General features: G+C 41.1%; 1 protein-coding gene across 1 annotated transcript in view; it reads right to left on the reverse strand.

Annotated features, from left to right (window-relative positions):
• Positions 1 to 15,202: 15,202 nt before the first annotated feature.
• CFAP58 (cilia and flagella associated protein 58) overlaps positions 15,203 to 19,085 on the reverse strand; it is a 79,091-nt gene continuing 75,208 nt past the window's right edge. Inside the window, exons 17-18 of the mRNA XM_004680999.1 lie at positions 18,863 to 18,996; positions 15,203 to 15,314 (exon numbers count right to left, since the gene is read on the reverse strand). Coding sequence (XP_004681056.1) covers positions 15,203 to 15,314; positions 18,863 to 18,996 — 246 coding nt within the window. The remainder of the gene's footprint in view (positions 15,315 to 18,862; positions 18,997 to 19,085) is intronic.

Here is a 19,085-nt window from a genome sequence, read left to right on the forward strand (position 1 = left end):
TAAAAAGGAAATAACACTAAAACTTCTCAAGCTCATTACTCCAGTCTATGTGCTCCAAGTAACCCCTGTGCAACTCAGACTGGTCCCCCACTGATTGTGCTACTGGAGAGAACGGGCTGGCCATCCCAATCACTCGGTAGCTATGTCTTGCAGGACTAGTATTACGCAGTTCACTGGTTTATCAAGATTTTTCTGCGTCTCAGGCATTAAAAGCTTACAAGGTGCTGGCTCAATACCCAGACTGTTCTAGGGGAAACTTGATAGCAGCATCCAAAGCCCTGGAGGATAAAAGCGTCTGGCTCTTCACAATGGCCCTGCGGTGGCTGCGCACATCTGCAGCTGGGCACAGAGCTGTTACTCATTAGCAGCTAAGTCAAAGCCAGCGCAGCTTCTATCATCTACACGAGCTGGTCATCTCTTGATGCAATCAGTGGCTGTCCACCCTGAGCATGAAAGGGACGTGCCTTCCTCGGAACAACAGCAGAAAAGTTCCAGCTGGGGTTGGTGGCTCCATCAAGAGTCATTTTTGTGATGGAAATAAAAGTGGAAATTATCAGAGCTTTGAAATAGCTCAAACTTAGATCTTAATATTTCGAATAGGATCAAAGTGCTTGGTATAGTGCAATACTTTTCATGAAGTCCTTTGTCACACAGGTATGGAAATACACAAATATGTCAGTCAAAAGTATTTTAAGCTTTCAGACCCAGACTCATCCTGGAAGAAGCAGGGTTGCTGTTCAAATAAGGGCTACAAGCTGAAAGGATGTTGGAGCTTCTCAGATGTAAAACTTGCAAATGACTGAATTCCAACCTGTCTGCATATTATCCACCTGGACTGTGAATCTGATACATTCCTGAGGAAATAGCTATTGATCCAAAATAAACTAACATTTACCCCTCATCGTCTATCATTTCTAAGTATTCTTTCAATCTTTTCCTTCCAACAATCCTACAAGTTTTTGAAGGTGGGAATTAATGGATAACACTTGTAATTAAGGCCCAGGGTTTAATCAAGTCTGTCTCGACTCTATCCCATGCTCCTTCCATAATGCTATGTGCTCTTCTCAGCAACATCCTGTGTCTGCACCCAGAATGCAAGTCCTGAAGTGCAGGCACGCACGCCCGTAGGCACCACCCCAATGCTAACTCTGTGCAATGCTCAGGTACCACGTTTTCTATCTCTGCTACATATTACAATACAGACAATGGAAAAGGAGGTCAAGGGAGGGAAAACTCAAATGAAAGAGTCAATAGAGGTAGGGTTAATGCTGGAAGAGGAAGATCAATTTAACAACAGGTTCTTCTCGCACTGTATAGAAAGCGAGCCAGGGATTCCAGACAATTTTGGCCATTTCTGGCTTAAATACAACCTCTTCAGAGGAAATTTCCTAAAGTGTCAGGAGGGCATAATTCTAAAATGCAACACTAAGTATCAGCAGGGAAATAAAACCTGTGCTTAAAAATCCCACAAGGAAACAGTAAAAATGCCTCTAAACTAGATCAGAGCACCGCATACTCGTGTTCCAGAATGACACACAAAAACATACGCTGCTGTCTGCCTTAAAAAGGAAGAAGCAGAGACAGGTTCACTCCAGCCACTTTGCCCAGTCCTTCCGAATAGAGCCTGGAAACAGACTGGGCCCCCAGGCCGGTGATCAGCCGCCTTTCGGGGAGGGATGCGGCCAAATTGGTTTATTTCATCTAATGCTCAGACTGGGAAGAGTACAAATCTTTCTTTAGAGGTTTACGGAAAAACAAGACTGGCTTCTGGAGAGTACGGCTTTTTTGTTGTCGTTCTTTACAATAACAAGAGGATTTGGATACACACTTGGGTTTATGAAGTATAAATCCTGTTTAAATCTATAGAAGTTAAGACGACATGATGGTTCTTTGGAGAAGAAAGCAGCACCTGTGTCCAATCGTACTGAGCAATGTTCTTTGTTGCTGTGAGATATTGATAAATCTCCAGGTCTTCAGCAAGGGGAGTGGAGGATAGGAAACTCATTTCAAATCATATCTCAGGTAGGCGTCGGAGCCAAAATAAGATGAAAGTCATTAATTTTTTTTTCTATTAAGCCACCAAGCACAAGTGGTATAGTTCTCTCCTTTCCTTATTTCAACCTGAAATCTGTTAAGAACAAGAGCCAAGATTCCTGTTCTAAATCTTCAGTGAACTGCACAAAATTGTTCTTTTCCTTTTTCCTTAGCAGAAACAACAAGGTGTGAACAAAACTGTCACTTAACATGGTAATTAATACAGGGAGTATAATTAGCTGCTACAAGCCTTCCTTTCTCATCTCAAACATCACTGATGCCAAGGAGATTAATGTCTACATCACCGTGAGGGTAATAAGCCCGCCTGATGGATGGGTGTGTTCTGCCTGTCTTGATTTCATAGCACAACGCCCCAAATTAATTTCGGAGTGATTTTCCAAGGTCTCTTCGTAGATGGAAGTGTCACACATGCAAATACTTCCACAAGCAAAACTTCACACCTGTAAACAGAAACAGCCTCATAACGAATCGCTTAGTTTTCTATAATAACCCAAATGTGGGCAAACCAGTAAAGCAGCCTGAAACTGACCCTCCAACTCATGGCAAAGCTGGAACAATCTCTTGTGATGACAAACTGGACTGTTAGCTCTGGAGTATTTAACCACTAAACCAAAACCCACGCTGTCATCAATCTACGTAACGAAGAAGATTAAAACAGCATCTACAGGAGGCCGTGTTTGGATGAGGTTGTGCAAATTATTTATACTGCCTCTGGCTCTTCTTTTATTCAAAAGCTAAGGCTGTTCAATCAGAGAACACCCAGGCATGCGGTCTGCCTAGAGGTGAGGGTGCTGCTCCCTCACTGGGATCCCCCCCTCGCCACCCTCAAGCCTCTCTCCACCCCAAACACAGCACTCAGGGCAGGTATTCCTGTCAGCTCTTCCCACTGCCCAGTCCCTCCTGCGGCTCTGTCAGTTTCACACGAGCTCCACGGCTAACACACTTGAGTCAGTTCACTATAGTAACACCATGGCCCCATGAAAACGGGAGGTTGGTTCTAGGTTCCCTGGCCCACCCAAAGGAGGTGGAGCTGAGCGGGGAGAAGAATCTGGAGAGGAGACTGCAGAGGAAGGAAGCAAGATGGAGGCCAGAAGGAGACCTGAGGGAGGCACAGGGAGCAGAGACATGTGAAGAAGCGGCTCTTGTTTCTTGGCCCTGGACTGAAACAGACGTGGGTGAGAGACCTGTGGGGAGGTGACTTTGGCAGCGTTTATCTTGGTTTTGATTTTGCTCTTTGCCTCCCAGACTTGTCTGGCCATTTCTGACCCTGTCAGAAAGTGCCTTAGACCTGGGGCGAGCTTTCAGTCCTTGTTCTGGGCCAATCCCTTTTGGGTGGACTTTTACCCACGAGGGGATGGGGTCACTTTGGGTGTTTGGTTTAAAAACTATACTCTTTGTCCTTTCTGTATTGCATACTAATTGTATTAAAGTTCCTTTCCATTAAAGGTCTTATGTGTTTTGTCTTGATGCGGTGGATGGCAGAGCCCATGTAGAGCAGACAGGTTTGGGGGCCCTGGGGTGCCCCTCTCCCTGCCCTGTAATCACCTTTGCTTCTACATCAGTTTTCTTAATTGGGAGCCACCATGTGGCCTTCTACTCCTTTACGAGTAGAATTACCACTCCATCCAGTTTCCTATTCTCAGGAAAGTGAGGCTACATCATATTTCAATCGGAAGGCCTCCTCCACTGTAGCTGCTCTGAGCTTTCTCCAGGGCACATTTGCCATCTTCGAGAGCCTGAATCAGGATTCCTCTCCCCTCTGCTAAACCACCTCTAGAGAAGGGTGCCATATGCGCCACCAGACGCGCCACTCTGCCGCCGGCTCTGCCTTGCACTTGCTGGGCACGTCTCTTACAAGGCGAGTGAGTCACTGACAAGGCTCTGGCTGCTCAGCTCCCCTTCTAGGGCCCAGCGGGAGGCAGAACGTTCATCCCCTCAGCAAGGGCACCGTGCTCAGACTGCTTCAGTAGCTAAAAGACACATAGGCACATACTGTGAGGTATGTGGAGACTCGGGAGCCAGCCTGCAACTCCTCCAGAGGAACCCACAGAGATTAGCACCAGGTGACGTCCGTCCTAGGCAAGGAAGACCCCGTCCTGCCAGATCTCTCAGCTCTCCAAGAGAAGTGTGAGACCTGTCTGGGTTTGTGTGTGAAACTTTCCAGTTTTTGAAAGTTCACAACCAAGTCAGAAAATAATTTCAAATACCACGTCACCAGGCAAAGCGCATGCGCAAGCCAGACTCCACCCACAGAACAGGAGCTGGAATCCAGTCCCGAAAGGCCTTGGGACTTTTTGTTGCCAGAGCCCTGGCTCTGCAGATGCTTCATCTGGGATCCCTTTCATCTTCATTGTCCTCCACTCTGGTCTGCAGAAATGCTGACACGTCTTGCTGAGGGCGTGTGTGTTTGCATTCACCTGGAGGTTTCCTTTTTCAAATCATTACAACCAGCCTAATTCCTCATGCAAGGCTGCCTGCATGAGAAAGGTGAATGGCTATAATTTATCTAGATAATTAACCAATATAATTAGTCACATGTCCATGTGTGGCCTTAGGAAGTTCACTTAACCTTGCTGAGGCTTAATTTTCTAATCTGAAAACTGGGATGAAAAGCATCTTCCTTGGTGGAACTTAATGAGCACATTCCCTCTGGTGGGAGTTGTGTTAAAATTAGTGACTGACTTCAAGGAACAGAGTAAAAAGAGGAAAGAAGTAATCTGACAGTGACGAAACCTAGCGAACATCACTTTAACCAAGCGATAAAAGCAAACATCGCCCATGATGCCAGGTGACAATTGTGTACTTTCTGGGGGTGATGACACTGGCAGGGTACCTCACCTCCATGGTATCCAGTGAGATCAGGTAAACTGGTAATGCTGTTCTAATCATGCAGAAAAAGCATCAGATAGTTTTCTGTTGGTGGGCACCTACCAGATGTCACTGTGTTTCAAACAGACATTGTATAGATCAGGACAGAAAAGATTCTATTAAGGTGGGTGTTTCCAGAGGTATGACCAGGACTGCAGCTCCACTGGAGAGGGCTGGTGGGACCATGCATAGATAATGAGTTCTTCTGGAAAAGAAAGAAGAAAAACTGGAGTATAAGCTGGAGGATGATGTAAAATCAAGAAAGATTGTTGTTCAGTGGGGCAAGCAGGTAAATATCTATAAACTAGTGGGAATGATTCCATGGAGGACACAGCAATGACTCAGGACAGAAGTGACACAACTTGTTGAGATATCAAGTCCTCAAGGAAGCGAGGAGCTGGGATCCAGAGTCCCAGGAGAAAGGTGGAGTTGATGATGTGAGCACATTTCTCTCTGCTTCGTGGGAGGGAAATGAAGACAGGCAAAACCCCAAGCAGAATTCTGGGTCTGTGGGTGAGCCCGTCAGTACTATGATTTCTGCATTCTCAAGTAAGGACGAAGCAAGCCACAGCTAAGAGCAAGAGGCAGGCGCTCCCTGGTGGCGCAGCACTAAGACACTAAAGCCACTTCAGCATGAGTTCGATCCCCGCCTGCCCAGGAGGTGACCACATGGCGTGTCAGACCTCTCCTGGCCTGCCCGCTGCTCCCCTCAGCAGTGTGCTTTGTTGATCTGCCTGTTCTGCTCCCCACTCTGTCTCTGGTGAATCTTCTCACTGCCCCTGCACCTCTGGCCTGTGCCCAGTTCTGTATGAATAAATAAATAAATAAATCTTTAAAAAAAAAAAAGAGGAAGAGGCAAGGGGTGAGAATGGGTGGTCAAGCAAAGGCAGAGGGCACATTCACCCACGTGCCACAGCAGAGAGGGCGGGTGGGGGAGGAAGAGTGTTTTCAGGAAACAACAGAGCTTGTGGACCTGCAGCCCAAGCCTAGAGGGAAAGTGAAAAGAGAGCTGAATAATGATCAAGCTGCGGAGTCTGTTTGAAGAGCTCGATGAGGTTGGAAAGCCACTGGTTTTGGTTATTGGTTATTCTAGGTCATACTATCTGAACTAGGAGGCTGCCGTCAGGAAAAAGAATGTATAAAATCAAGAATTCATGCCTGGGGGGATAATTAGATAGTGATCTCAGTGGGAAAGAGGAAGAGCTGTCAGATGTGAGAAGGAACCAATGTGAGAAGGAACCGAGGGCCCAGGCCATGTGTGGGCGATCCAGTGTGACCAAAGTCACCGCCAGCAGTGGGAGGAAAAGCACACAGTGCAGCAGGGATCGGGCCCAGGAGGCCCAGGGAGAGTGACCAGAGGTGGGGGACTCGGTGCTGGCAGAGGCTGGCTGGCAATATCGCAGGATGGGCCAACACTCCAGCCACAGCGATATTAAAAGTAGAGAAATCCTCAACGGACCTGCACAGAGTGTGTGAGACGGAAGAAGGAAAAATGTGCTCTAGAGGACTCAGGGAAGTAGGGCTGCTCTCCAGCAAGCGAGGCAGCAATCCCACCCCATTGAAGGTCCACACAGAAAATCTGTGGTCGTAGGTCAGAGTTCAGGGGCTTAATCGGAGAGAAGGGGTAGGGCCTGGAGTTGGCTGAGGGCTTGTGCTTCCATCAGAGACAAAGAAAACCTCAGCGTCCTGACAGGGACAGAGGCTTAACAACTTAACTTTGTGTCTGGATTCAAGTTCTGGGGTCCCGAGGCTGCTTCCTCCCTCACTAAGAGCTCTGTGGGTCTGAAGAGGGTCTCTCGAGGAAGAGATAGCAGATGTGAAAGCCTGCTGCACATGAGAACCGCCAGGTGCTTTAAAGGGCCCCAAGAAATGAAACCAGAACATCTGGGAGCAGGATCCAGGCATTAAGATTTTTAAAATTCCCCAAGTGGGGCCTCCCTAGTGGCACAAGGGGTTATGGAACAGCACTATGAAGTTATCCACAGCCACTGCAGCATGAGTTCGATCCCCAACCAAGAAGCTAACCCACATGGTACAGCAGGCCTTTCCTGACCCGCCCACTGCTCCCCTCAGCAGTGTACTTCATCCATCTGCCTGTTCTGCTCCCCACTCTGTCTCTGGTGAATCTTCTCTACCCTGCACCTCTGGCCTGTACCCCAGCTCTCGTATGCATAAATAAATAAAGTAAGTCTTTAAAAACTGGAATTCCCCAAGCAATTTCAATGTGCAAACAGGTTTGAGAATGTGAGTTCCTCTCTCAAAGATTTTGGGGTGTAGGTATTCAGGTTTTTAAAACCTTTTGTGACGGTGGCTATGCCTGTCATGGTTACACTCACTAAGTTCCCTGCATCATTGTAATGGAGAAGAGGAAAAGGAGCTGTCCTCCATAAAGCCATAAAAGAGAGCACTGTTATTTTAGAATGAAAGGGGAGAGTTCCTGGCATTCTGTCTCAGATTAAGTGTAAGAATGACTAATCACTTAAGTGAAAGAGACAGAATTGGCAGAATAGACTTTAGCAGTCATTCAATCTTCTAATACCTATTTAAAGAGCATAATGGAAGGCTTCAGAATCCAGTGACAATTCCTGACCACAGCCGTTCAGAGAGCAGTTAAGCAATTTTCACAATGTTTATCACCCATTCATCTGACCACTTACAATAATATATTTTTTAATTTCCAGACCAATATCAGGAACAAAGAGATGATTTTTTTTTATGTTAACAAATCTACTGAGCACTTACTATGTGTCGGATGCTGCAAATATCATGTAATCCTCAAAGCAATTCTGTGAGATGGGTACATACTGTTACTGAGCCATAATCACATTTGTAGATTTGATGCTTCCTTCATAAAATAGCATGTAGATAGAAAATCAGTAAAAAATTAGAATTGTAACAACAATAGCAACTTACTTGACTTAATTGATATTTAGAAAGTACATGAGTCAAATAAAGGTAAGTAGAAATTCATTAAATTGAATAATAATGAAAACACAACATATTAAAAATCTGCATGGATTTCAAGCAAATCTTCGGGAGAAATGTATAGACTTTTGAAAGGGCTCAAAATTAATTACCTTAAATCATAAGAAGAAGAGAAAATTAAACCCAAACTAAATAGAAGAAAGAAAATACTAAGTCTTAGAGCAGAAATCAATGAAATAAAAACAATAGAAAAGATAATGAAACAAAGGTGGGGTCTTTGGAATTATCAATAAAATTATATTGACAAACTCATAAATATATTTATACAGAAAAAAATGAGAGAAAATTCAAATTACCAATAGAATGAAATAGGGAAGATCTATTAAGATCCCAGCAATATTAAGATAGTAAAAGAATACTTTGTATCAAGAAGGTGAAATACGTGAAAAATAAATTCTCTGAAAGAATTTTGTAATGAATTTGTAAATCTTTTCTTCTGAATTAATTACAAAAAGCTACATAAAATGAAAGAGAATATATGAATTGCCTTCATCTGTTTTAAACTTCCCCAGTAGAAAAATTATAATCTCAGATGACATTACTGGCAAATGACAGCAAATATATTTGAGGAAGAAATAATACCAATCCTACACAAAATATTTCTGGAAATAGTGGAGAAGGAACATTAGGAACATTCCCCAATTCAATTTATGAGGCCAACACACACTTGACCTCAAAAACAAAGACATAAAAACAAAAGGGACACTACAGAAAACTTACACTCATAAACACTATGTGAAATTCCTTAAAATATTAGCAAAATGTAAAAATAACATGTTCTGAACAAGTAGGGCTTACTTAGAGAATGCCAAGTTGGCTTAGCATTTGAAAATCAAAGTAATTCACCATGTCAACAGAAGAATAAAGCAAAAAGCATATGATTATCTCAAAACATACAGAAAGACATCAATGAAGTTCAGTAAGTGTATTGTATTTAAAACTTTTAGCAAACAAGAACTAGAAAGGAGTTTCCTCACCCTAAAAAAGGGCATCCACAGAATTCCTAGAGTTATCATACCTCGTGATATAAGACTCCAACTTTCTTCCAAGACCAAGGCAGAAATGTTGTTCTCACCATTTCAATTCAATCTTATACAAGAAGTCCCGGCTGGTGCAAGCACAGTGATCATAAACCAACCAACGAAACAGTCCAAATCTACCTGAAGGGAGAAATCATATATAGTCTAAAAGTTAAATTTCAAAAAGACAAAAGCACACAAATTAGGAACAAAAAAAAATTATCTTTATTTAGAAAACATTATTATGTTCATAGAAAATCCTTAGTAATTTCAAAAAGTTGTAAAACAAGTGAATTTAGCAAAACCATAGAATACCAATTAAACATACAAAAATCATCAATTAGCTTCCAATACCAATAACTGGAAAGTAAAGTTTTAAATACCATCTACAATGACATCAGAAAATGCAAAATACACAAATTTAACAAAATATATGTGCCAGCTACACACTGAAAACTACAAGTGGTTCCTGAAGAAATTCTAAAAGATTTAAAGAAATATGGAGATCTAGCATATTCATGGGTTGAAATAACAATCATTCCCAAACTGATCTACAGATCCAATTCAACCCCAAACCAACTCCTGACATATTTTTTGTAGAAGCCCAGAATAACAAAAGAAACGAAAGAAACAAAAATAATTCTAAAGAAGGAAGTTGAAAAATACACATCATCCAAATTTAAGACTTACTATAAAACTATAGATAAAGGCTCTGTAACAAAGAGTTCTTAAATTAAATTACTCAGATATAGCCAATTGATTTTCCACAAATGCACCAAGGTAATTTAATGGGAAAAGGCCAGTCTTTTCAGTAAGTGATCCAGAAAAACTGCATGCTAACCTCACACCATATTCAGAGTAATTCTAAATGGGTCATAAATATAAACATAAAGGCTAAAACTGTCTATTTCAAAATCAGACATAGTGATTCCTTTGTGACCTCATCTCAGTGACAAAGGAGCAAAAGCAAAAATTAGCAGACTACATCGAATTAAAAGGCTTCTGCACAGCAAGAGTAAAGTAGGTCTAAGATGAAAAGGCAGCCTACAGAATGGGAGAGGTTCATGAATCATATGTCAGAGAAGGGTTAATATCAAAATACATAATTATTATTTAGCATTATATGGTGCATGCAAACTAGACTTGTGTTGGTGGTCACAATCTTGTATATTTAATATCATATTATAATTCTGTATACCTGAAATCGATGTTATAAAACAATGTTGCTTCAGTATTTGTTTTAAAGAAACATTAAGATTTCTAGAGGTAAACAGGTTAAAAAAAATTACTATCTTGGACTAGGCAAAAATTACTTGACAGGAAAAACACACTACATTGAGAGAAGTGAGGACCTTATTAAAATTTAAAAATGGCTTATAAACATTTGAAATATACAGCAAAGAAAATGAACACGTAAGTCACAAATGGTATTCCAATGTATATACATATATATTTCTATATGTATATATATATTACATATATATATATATATGACAGAGATTTTGCATCCAGAATAGATGAAGAACTTACACTAACTAACAAAATGGGCAAGATAAAAAGTGGGCAGAATTTTGAAAGACACTTCACAAAAGAAGGCATATGAATGGACGAAGCACATGAAAAGATGCTTAGTGCAGGAAATACAAACCTAAACCACAATGAGATATCACCAGATAGCCAAAGAATAACTTAAAAGAACACTGACAATACCAAATATTGACAAGGGCTGGAGTAATTAGACTTCATACACATTGTTGTTGGGGAGGTAAAATGGCCCAGTAGGTTAGGAAAACAATCTAAGTGTTTTGTCAAGTCAAATGCATACGTACTTACTTTTCAATCCAGCAATTCCACTCCTCAGTTTTTACCTGATAGAAAAGATAGTATCTGTCCACATGAAGACTTCTACGTGAACACTCGCAGCTTTATCCATAATATCTAAGCACTGGAAACAACCTGATTTCTCATCAAGTAAATAAATAAACAAATTGTGTTATGTTAGTATTATGAAATATTACTTGGCAATAAAAATGACTTGCCAATATATACAACATGGTTGAATCTCAAGAAAACATATGACATGGAGGGGAACAGGCACAAAAAAGAACAAATTGCATGATTCCATTTATTTGAAATGCTAAAGAATAAAATACTAATAACATAAATAATATACAGATCCATCATTCATCATTGCTTGGGTAGATGAGGGCTACAGATGTTGACTGCCAAGGCATGAAGACATTTTTGGGAGGGTGGTGACAATGGCAATGGTTATTTGGACATAAATTTTATCAAAGTGTACTAAAATATGCTATTACCACATGTAAATTACATCACCATTATATCATATTTGATTGTTAAAAACCAAATATGTCTATGTATACTTATTGTAAATGTCCAGAGAGATACACAGAAAATTACAAAACAGTTGTATTCCAAAGGTGATTTACAAAACACTTAACAGTTAAAGAATTATAAATACCAATGAATCAGAACAAATTGTGGACATGAAGCATTGGTACAGCCAACCCACGTGAAAAGCCAAAACAACAGTTACCAACAGGGATTGGGAGTAGTTACCAGAGAGAGTATTAAAGTCCTTTTCTCTATTTTGTGTATCTGTGTTTTCTCATTTTCTATCCTTATTTTTAATCAGGTACTTAAAATGGGGGGGGATCTATTTTTAATTATACGAAAGAAAAATGGTAACTGTTGATATCACATTTCACACCGTTAGAAATTCTAATGGGTCTCAAAACCCTAATGGAACTTTTAAATAATAGATATGAGAAATGGTATACTAAAACAGCATTGAATTAGAAGTTAAAAATGGAATTTCCACAAAAATATTTTCCACCTACTACAAAGAAAATGAGATATATTTGTAAACCATTTTACCATTCAATGTTGAAACGCGCCTCCCTTTGTCCCTGTTCCAAACACATCTCCAGATAATTGATTATGTTTGAGAAATGGGAGCTTCCCTCAAATTATCCAGGTCTTCGATGCCATACTGCTCAAAATTCATTATAGAGCTTTTTCCAATGGGCATTTTGGCCTACATTGAACCTTAGGTTCTGGCTTAGCAAGCCAGGAAATCAAATGATAATTATCAACCCTGGATAAATTTTTATAGCAAAATGACGCCCCATGACAAGAAGAATTGTTGCCTTTTCCTTTTAGCCTGAGTAGCCCTGTCTCCATGGCTTATCACAGCAACAAACCTTTGCTCTGAGCAATTTCTTGAGAGGTAAGCGCAATAAAAACCAGACTATAAGAGCAATTGCGGAGAAGCTATGATCAGCAAATAATGACGGGGGGGTCCCCTTTATCATGTCTCTCTGTCAACAGAGAAACCACACCAGCTCCCCAACAGCCCAGCCGAGAGTCAATGTCTGGTGTAGCAACATGACTCCCTTTCGAAACGGAAAACCCCAGGGTAAAGGATGCCATTGTACAACCTCGTAACGCTGCTTTACAATACAGCTTAAAATTGTGTTTTAAAAGCACCTCAACCCACTGTGATTTCACAGTTATCTTTAATGATTTGCAAATCTCTGCGTATTTAACAGCTCATTTTTGTACTGTGGCTCTGGTGCTAACACCTGCACCTAAATAGTTATTGTTTATAATACCTTGGGCCACCAGGATGTGCAGTGAGAGGCAAGCCAGTACCTGCTGGCCTTAATTCACCCTCCACTTGGACGGAAGAGCAGCAAGTCCATAGAGCTGCCTTGTCAGCTCCCAGTGCCCATCCACAGAGGCTGACACCCCCCCCCCATTACATCACGGGAAGGCACAGCACTTTCCCTCTGGAAGTTCTGATTTCTGAAAGTGAAGGATTTGTCCCCCGATAGCCATTATAAGAAAAATATACAGGGGTTTTCATGAGCTACCCCATGCAGCATTTCTACAAGGCATCCAATTATAAATTACATTACCAAATCCAACTTCACCCAGACATTTCAGTGTCTTCCATCCTCTGAAGATTAGAATCACTTTTATAGCTGATGTAATAAAGTTATTATGTAACAACATTTATTCTCTAATTTCAAAACATTAGGTATCACTTATGTAATAATAATGGCAGCTATTTATTGAACATTTATTATGTGTTTGACCTTGTCCTAAAGCTTACATGAGTTAATTCATTTGATCCTTAAAACAACCCATTGTTATGATAAATGGAATTTGACTACAAGAGTCTTAATTATATTGGGATAGCTCAAGAATACAGACCCCCATTCCTTAGAGAACTGAACCTCCTATAAAGTCAAGGGCCCAGAACAAGTTAGCTATGGCTACCCTTCACACTGTCCCTGAACAGATGGAAAAGTCTCAGTGTCATATATGGTTCACAACTGCTTTACCTTAACTGCAAATCTTTTTCTTTTAAAGATTTCTTTATTTATGCATACAGAACTGGGATACAGGCCAGAGGGGCAGGGGTGGTGAGAGGATTCACCAGAGACAGAGTGGGAAGCAGAACAGGCCAGCTGACAAAGTACACTGCTGAGAGGAGCAGTGGGGGAGACAGGAGAGGTCTGCTTGCACCATGTGGGTCACCTCCAAGGCCGGGGATCGAACTCACACTGAAGCGTCTTTGGCTAGCTTACAGTGCTGTGTCCTAAGCCATTGTGCCACCAGGGAGGGCCACTGCAAATCTTTCTGTGGGGAAGTGTCAGTGATTCTCAGAAATGCAAAAGTCCCCACTATGAGCCTATAGATTGAGCGCATTCTCTAAAGTCGCTAGGGTACATGCCCACCGTCCTTACCACAGCTCATTCCAGGTCACCATTCACACAGGTTGGTTTCCATCTGCCGTTCTTCCACTGGAGAAGCCTCAGTGCTTCCCTGCGCCATTTTCCCTAATTGCTTTGCCTGCAATCAGAGAGACCCGGAAAGATATCCCCAGAACAGTCCTTGGCTTCTGACAGACAACATGGGAAGAATGCACACCAGCTCCTTCACCCCCAAGGGGGACAACCCGGGTCTCCAGAAGACCCCTGCAAGATCCAGCCACCATGAAACTTGCCCAAGGCTTGGCTCCCACACTCTTGCTGGTTTCCCTGGGGTCCCTCCATAAAAAATTACTTTCATGGTCATCCTTGCCTTGGGCTGGTTCTGGCAGTGAGTTGAGGAGGTTTAAACATGTAGAAGTGACCCCTGGAGAATCCCAACTCCCTGAACCCAAATAAGCATAGTGAGGTCATTGCAACCGCTGCTTCTCACAATAGGAAACTTAGTTGCAGAGCGCAAATGGAATGGTCTGTAGGGATGATCCTGATCACCCTGAGCTACTTACTTCTCGGTGACATTTTAAAAATGACAGCTGTCCAGTTATTACAAGAGTGTCAGCATCCCCCACATACTATCACTGAGTGAACACGATTAACAAGCAAACTTTGAACTGCTGCCCACTTAATGGTGGTTTCAACAAAAAGACAACACAATGAATTTAAAGGTTCAAACTGCTGGTCTAGAAGCCTAATATACTTTCCTGCCTAATGTACTTCTGTTCTCCAAAGTGAGGCCTAGAAATGACAGAAACCTCATTTTATAGTCTCGGTTCCTCTGCATCAAATCCTTGTGTTAAACACTCCTCACGGTAGCTTTAAATTTTAATTATGTATTCTACCAAAGCAAAGATCAAAATCTCTACAAAGGCTCTTTTTTTATTTTTTATGATGAAGTATTTATTAGTATGTCTCTTTGGAATAGATTTCCATACCCCAGGCCTAAAAAAAATTCCACATAGAAATCACTCTCAAAACATTTTTTTTTTAAATACTTGAGACTTTGTCCTTCTTACTTATCTCATGCGATTACTTGTTAATGGGGGATAATGAAAATAGATTCTTATTAATAAGAATACATTGCATTCAAAAATATGTTTTAAATGTAAAAACTTCAAGTGCACCAATATCTATAGTAGAGAAATTAAGATCCAAAGCTGTGTCCATATGTTGTGTCTAGTTGTGGTGCATTTCAGATCAAGCACTGTGGTGGTAACTAAAGATCTGCTCATGCAATGGGTCAGCCTAATTGAATAGATATAATTACAATCTGTTAATATCCATGTGGACCGAGTCGAACACCATTATTCATCCTCCTATATGTACATTGCTATGATGGCTCTGTGTTTCTTTCCATCCTAGAACCTCAAGTGCTGATTTCCTAAATATCTGTGATCCAAGGGATTTGAATTTCTGCCAAAATGTCCCAGATTGCGAATTTCATGAGTTGTTCAATTGGACCCAGTCAGCAGCTTTGACTTAGGACTTGACCTTGGATGACCGGTTGAGGGGAAATCCACCTCCAGTAAAACGAGGGCCAGTTGGTCTGGACACTGAGAAGGAATTGTCCATGGGTATTCTGTCCTTATTTCTGTAAAAGAATTGGTGAAAGTCAGCCCCCAAACATCTTTTTCCTCTTCTAAGTTTGATGTTCCCTAACTTCCTGGGGTAAGTTAGCCATGGAAAATTTCTTTGATTAATGCTTCCAGTTTTAGATAAGGTGGTTGTTTAAATCTAATTAGGTGTTCAGTGATCACACATAGGATTAGGGAGAAATACAATTAAATGTGTCCTCGTAATGTTGATCTAAATAGGACAGAAGAGCTCATTATAAACCAGACACTATGGACTTCAGGCTGCTGACTTGTAATCATCGTCCTCGTTTACAAAATACTTGTTTGGTTCCAAAGATCAGTCAGAATAATCTTTCTCTTGGCTCAATTATAATGACTAATTCATCATTTATCAACTTTTATATTCCAAAGTTCCAGTGGAAACTTATAAATATTTACCACACACAAGGTATCTTAATCAAAATTGGACATTTATAAAATACAAATTTTCCTTTGACTTTGTACAAGCAGCAGCTATTATTAGAAATAATTTAAGATATTTTTTAAGAAGCTGGTAAAGATAAGTAAGGTAGTACTTTTGGCCAACAGATAAGGGGAGTTCTACCCTAAAATCTGGAACCCTATAAAGATTTCCATTACACACACAGACACACAGAGGTTTTCTGCTGAGATACCTCAAAGTACACAAATTACCTCTTATGTAACTAGAGATCTCATAGAGAACAACTTTGTAATCCTTTTTTAAAAATAAAACTTAAGCAAATTACTAAGACCAAAACCAATTAGAGTTGACAACTAGAAATGATTTACCTTAAGGAATGAACACTGCTTTTGGGGGGGAAAAATCTGACTGGTATTGCAGACTTTGAACCATCTGGGGGTTCTCAGTGGGGGATCTGGGGCAGGTGGGTGGGACCAAAATGTGATAAAAAAGGGTATTTGAGAAAAACAAAACAAGGTAAAAATGATTAACATTATTTTATAAAGAGCATGTGTGGGGGGAACATTCCCAGAGATTATTCTAAATTACTTCACTTGGAAAGAACCTGTAGAGGCCTGGTTAATCAATCCAGCTGTCTCTCGGCCGAATTGATTACATTATTTAAAAAAAAAAAAAATCCTCCATAAATAGGACAGAAGCTTCAGCCCTGAGTGGATCCCGCAGAGAGGATTCCTTCAAGTGCTTTGGCAGCTTGTCCACCTCCTGACTGTTCTCAGATGCGGGCGGTGTTTCCCTCCCCCACCGGCCTCTCTTGCCTTAAATAACCTAAATTTTCCTCTCTGAAGGAACTTAAGCTTAATGCTTCTGGCTTGGTCCAAGCTGACTAATGGGAATAATGTCTCCTTTATATTATCTTTTTAATGTATTTATAGACCATTATAATGACTCCCTTCAGCCTTCTTCCTCGCGGTCTAAACCATCTCAGCACTTTTGTTCTTGCCTCTGCGTATTTTCTTTCAGCACCTTCATCTTTTTTTTTCTTTGCTCTTCTCCTGTGAACTCCTCACTCTGTCTACCTCCAGGTTTTGGACCCCCAACTAAATGGAACCACCAGCAAAACTCTAATCAGGTCAGAGCGACTGCGAGGGATGAAGATTTAAGGACCAGGCGAGGACAAATAAGAAAGTTCTAGAGCAGCACTATCGAGTAGAGGTTTCTGCAATGAAGGCAAAGCGCTTCCTCTAGGCTGCTCGACGCGGACTCTACAGCCATGTGTCACTATCAAGGACTCACAGCGTGACTACTGCAACTGAAGAACTGATGGTTTGATTTGATAACTGTGATTCACTGACATGTAGCTGGCTAAGAAGGGCCTGGCGGGGGCTGTGCGGTACCTGCGGGTGGCCGGTGGGAAGAGCGCCCTCTGGTGCTCAGTGTGCTCTCTGCTTCCCGAAAACTGGGGGAATCCCTTAGGTCCAAGGAGTTTAGGTCCAACCCAAGGCCAAGGCGAAGAAGCCCATCAACACTAGAAAGCTAACTAACTTTTTAACCGAGCTTGATGTTTGTTTCGGGTCTCCAAACTGGGGTGCATGAAGGCTAGAAGATAAGCGAGAAGACCCACAGCAGGGTGGATTTGGGAAGTGGACAGAAGATAGACATTCTGTCCGTATTTTTACCTTTAAAAATTAAAAGCCTGGCTTATGTATAATGACTCATGCCTACTATTAACATTCGCACATAATTTATAAATGAAAAAATTATTCTAAAAAAACACTTTTTAGATAGTATGGGGGAGGCTGAAATTTCAAAATGTTTTATGGGTGAGGGTGTACAATGGAAAACTTCAAAACCACTGAACCAGACACCTGTTTCATGTGAAACCAGCCACACTGACAGTTGGTCATGTATTGTAAAGGAAGCCGGTAGAGTTTCCACTCATTTGATTCATAGCGCAAATATTAGCGGTTCTCAAACTTCAGCATACATGGAACCACCTGTGGGAAGACTAAACTGCAGATTTCAGAGGTCATTCAGAGCCTGCTGATTCCAAGTATCTAGAAATGGGGGGCAGGGAATCTTCATGTTTAATAAATCCCACTAGTGATTCCAAATCAGACATTGTTAGGCCCACATATTGAGACATACTCATCTAAATTACTATAAATTAGCTATAATTCTCTGCAGTGTTTTATTCCACCAAGAATAAAATGGGGAATGTTGTAATTTACAAGAAGGGTAGATTTTTACTGGCAAATGAATTTGCATCCGGCCACTTTAAATAGCTGTTTGCCATTAGTGAGTCATAATGTAGACACATTCAAACCATCTTTCACCATGTCTCTAAAATGCCCATGCAGATGAAATACCAAACTTGACTTTCAACCCATAATGCAAGTGACTAAAGAATAAACTCAACTTTGCCACGAGGCAAAACAAAGTTCAAACCTACTGATTTACTTGGGCTCACTTGTCACCCTGAGATTAGACAAATGATGAAAACTAAATAAGGAAAATAATTACTCTTCAACAAGAAAACACCCAGAAAGCCAAAATGTCAACACAATATTGGCATGACCGGCTCATAGAAGAATAAGATGTCAGGTTGATACCTCAATATTGATACTGAAGTTAGTGACTAGATAGGACAGAGTTCAGAAAGAATTTATCTAAAGCAGGTAGAAATTATTCATGTGCTGCTTGTAATGGAAGTGGTATGGCTGTATGATTAACAAGAACAGATCTCTTAGGAAAATCGCCTGCGGCTTTACATGTGAATATGCTTCAGTCCGTACATACACGGCTGCTGTGGGCACCACTTCAAACATGCTCCCTCTGCTCCATGTTAGGCTGCCAGTGACCAGATATGAAAAGATCCCCAGTAGGTCCCTAAAGTGAGCCATAGGACCAGACAGGACACGCGTCTTGCCCTGATATGAACTAATAAATGTCTTTTATCTGAACTGTTTCAAGTTCATCTCTTGCTCGGCTATAATTCAAATAATGCCATTTATGCCACTGCCCCCCTTTACCCAAGGGCGATCTGGGACTCCAACCGTGTGCCAGGCATTTCTCAGCAGGTAAGAGGTGCAACAAAATAGAAAACAGAACATTTGATTATCCTACCTCTGATTGTGCTCCTTGCGTTTCTGAGCAAGGTATTTCTTCTTTAAATTCATCAGTTCATTGGTAAGTTTCTCGATTTCATACTTATATTCTTGGCTCTGTGATTCATACATATTCAGTTCTGAAGACAATACCTAACACGGCAAATAAGGCAGCATTAACAGAAAAGACAAGCTGGAACCAACGCCTTTTTGCAAAAATTCTTTTCAATCTTCCATTTATC

The sequence above is a fragment of the Condylura cristata genome, unplaced genomic scaffold (genome assembly GCF_000260355.1).
Source record: "Condylura cristata isolate star-nosed mole 26May11 unplaced genomic scaffold, ConCri1.0 scaffold00011, whole genome shotgun sequence".
Taxonomy (NCBI): domain Eukaryota; kingdom Metazoa; phylum Chordata; class Mammalia; order Eulipotyphla; family Talpidae; genus Condylura; species Condylura cristata.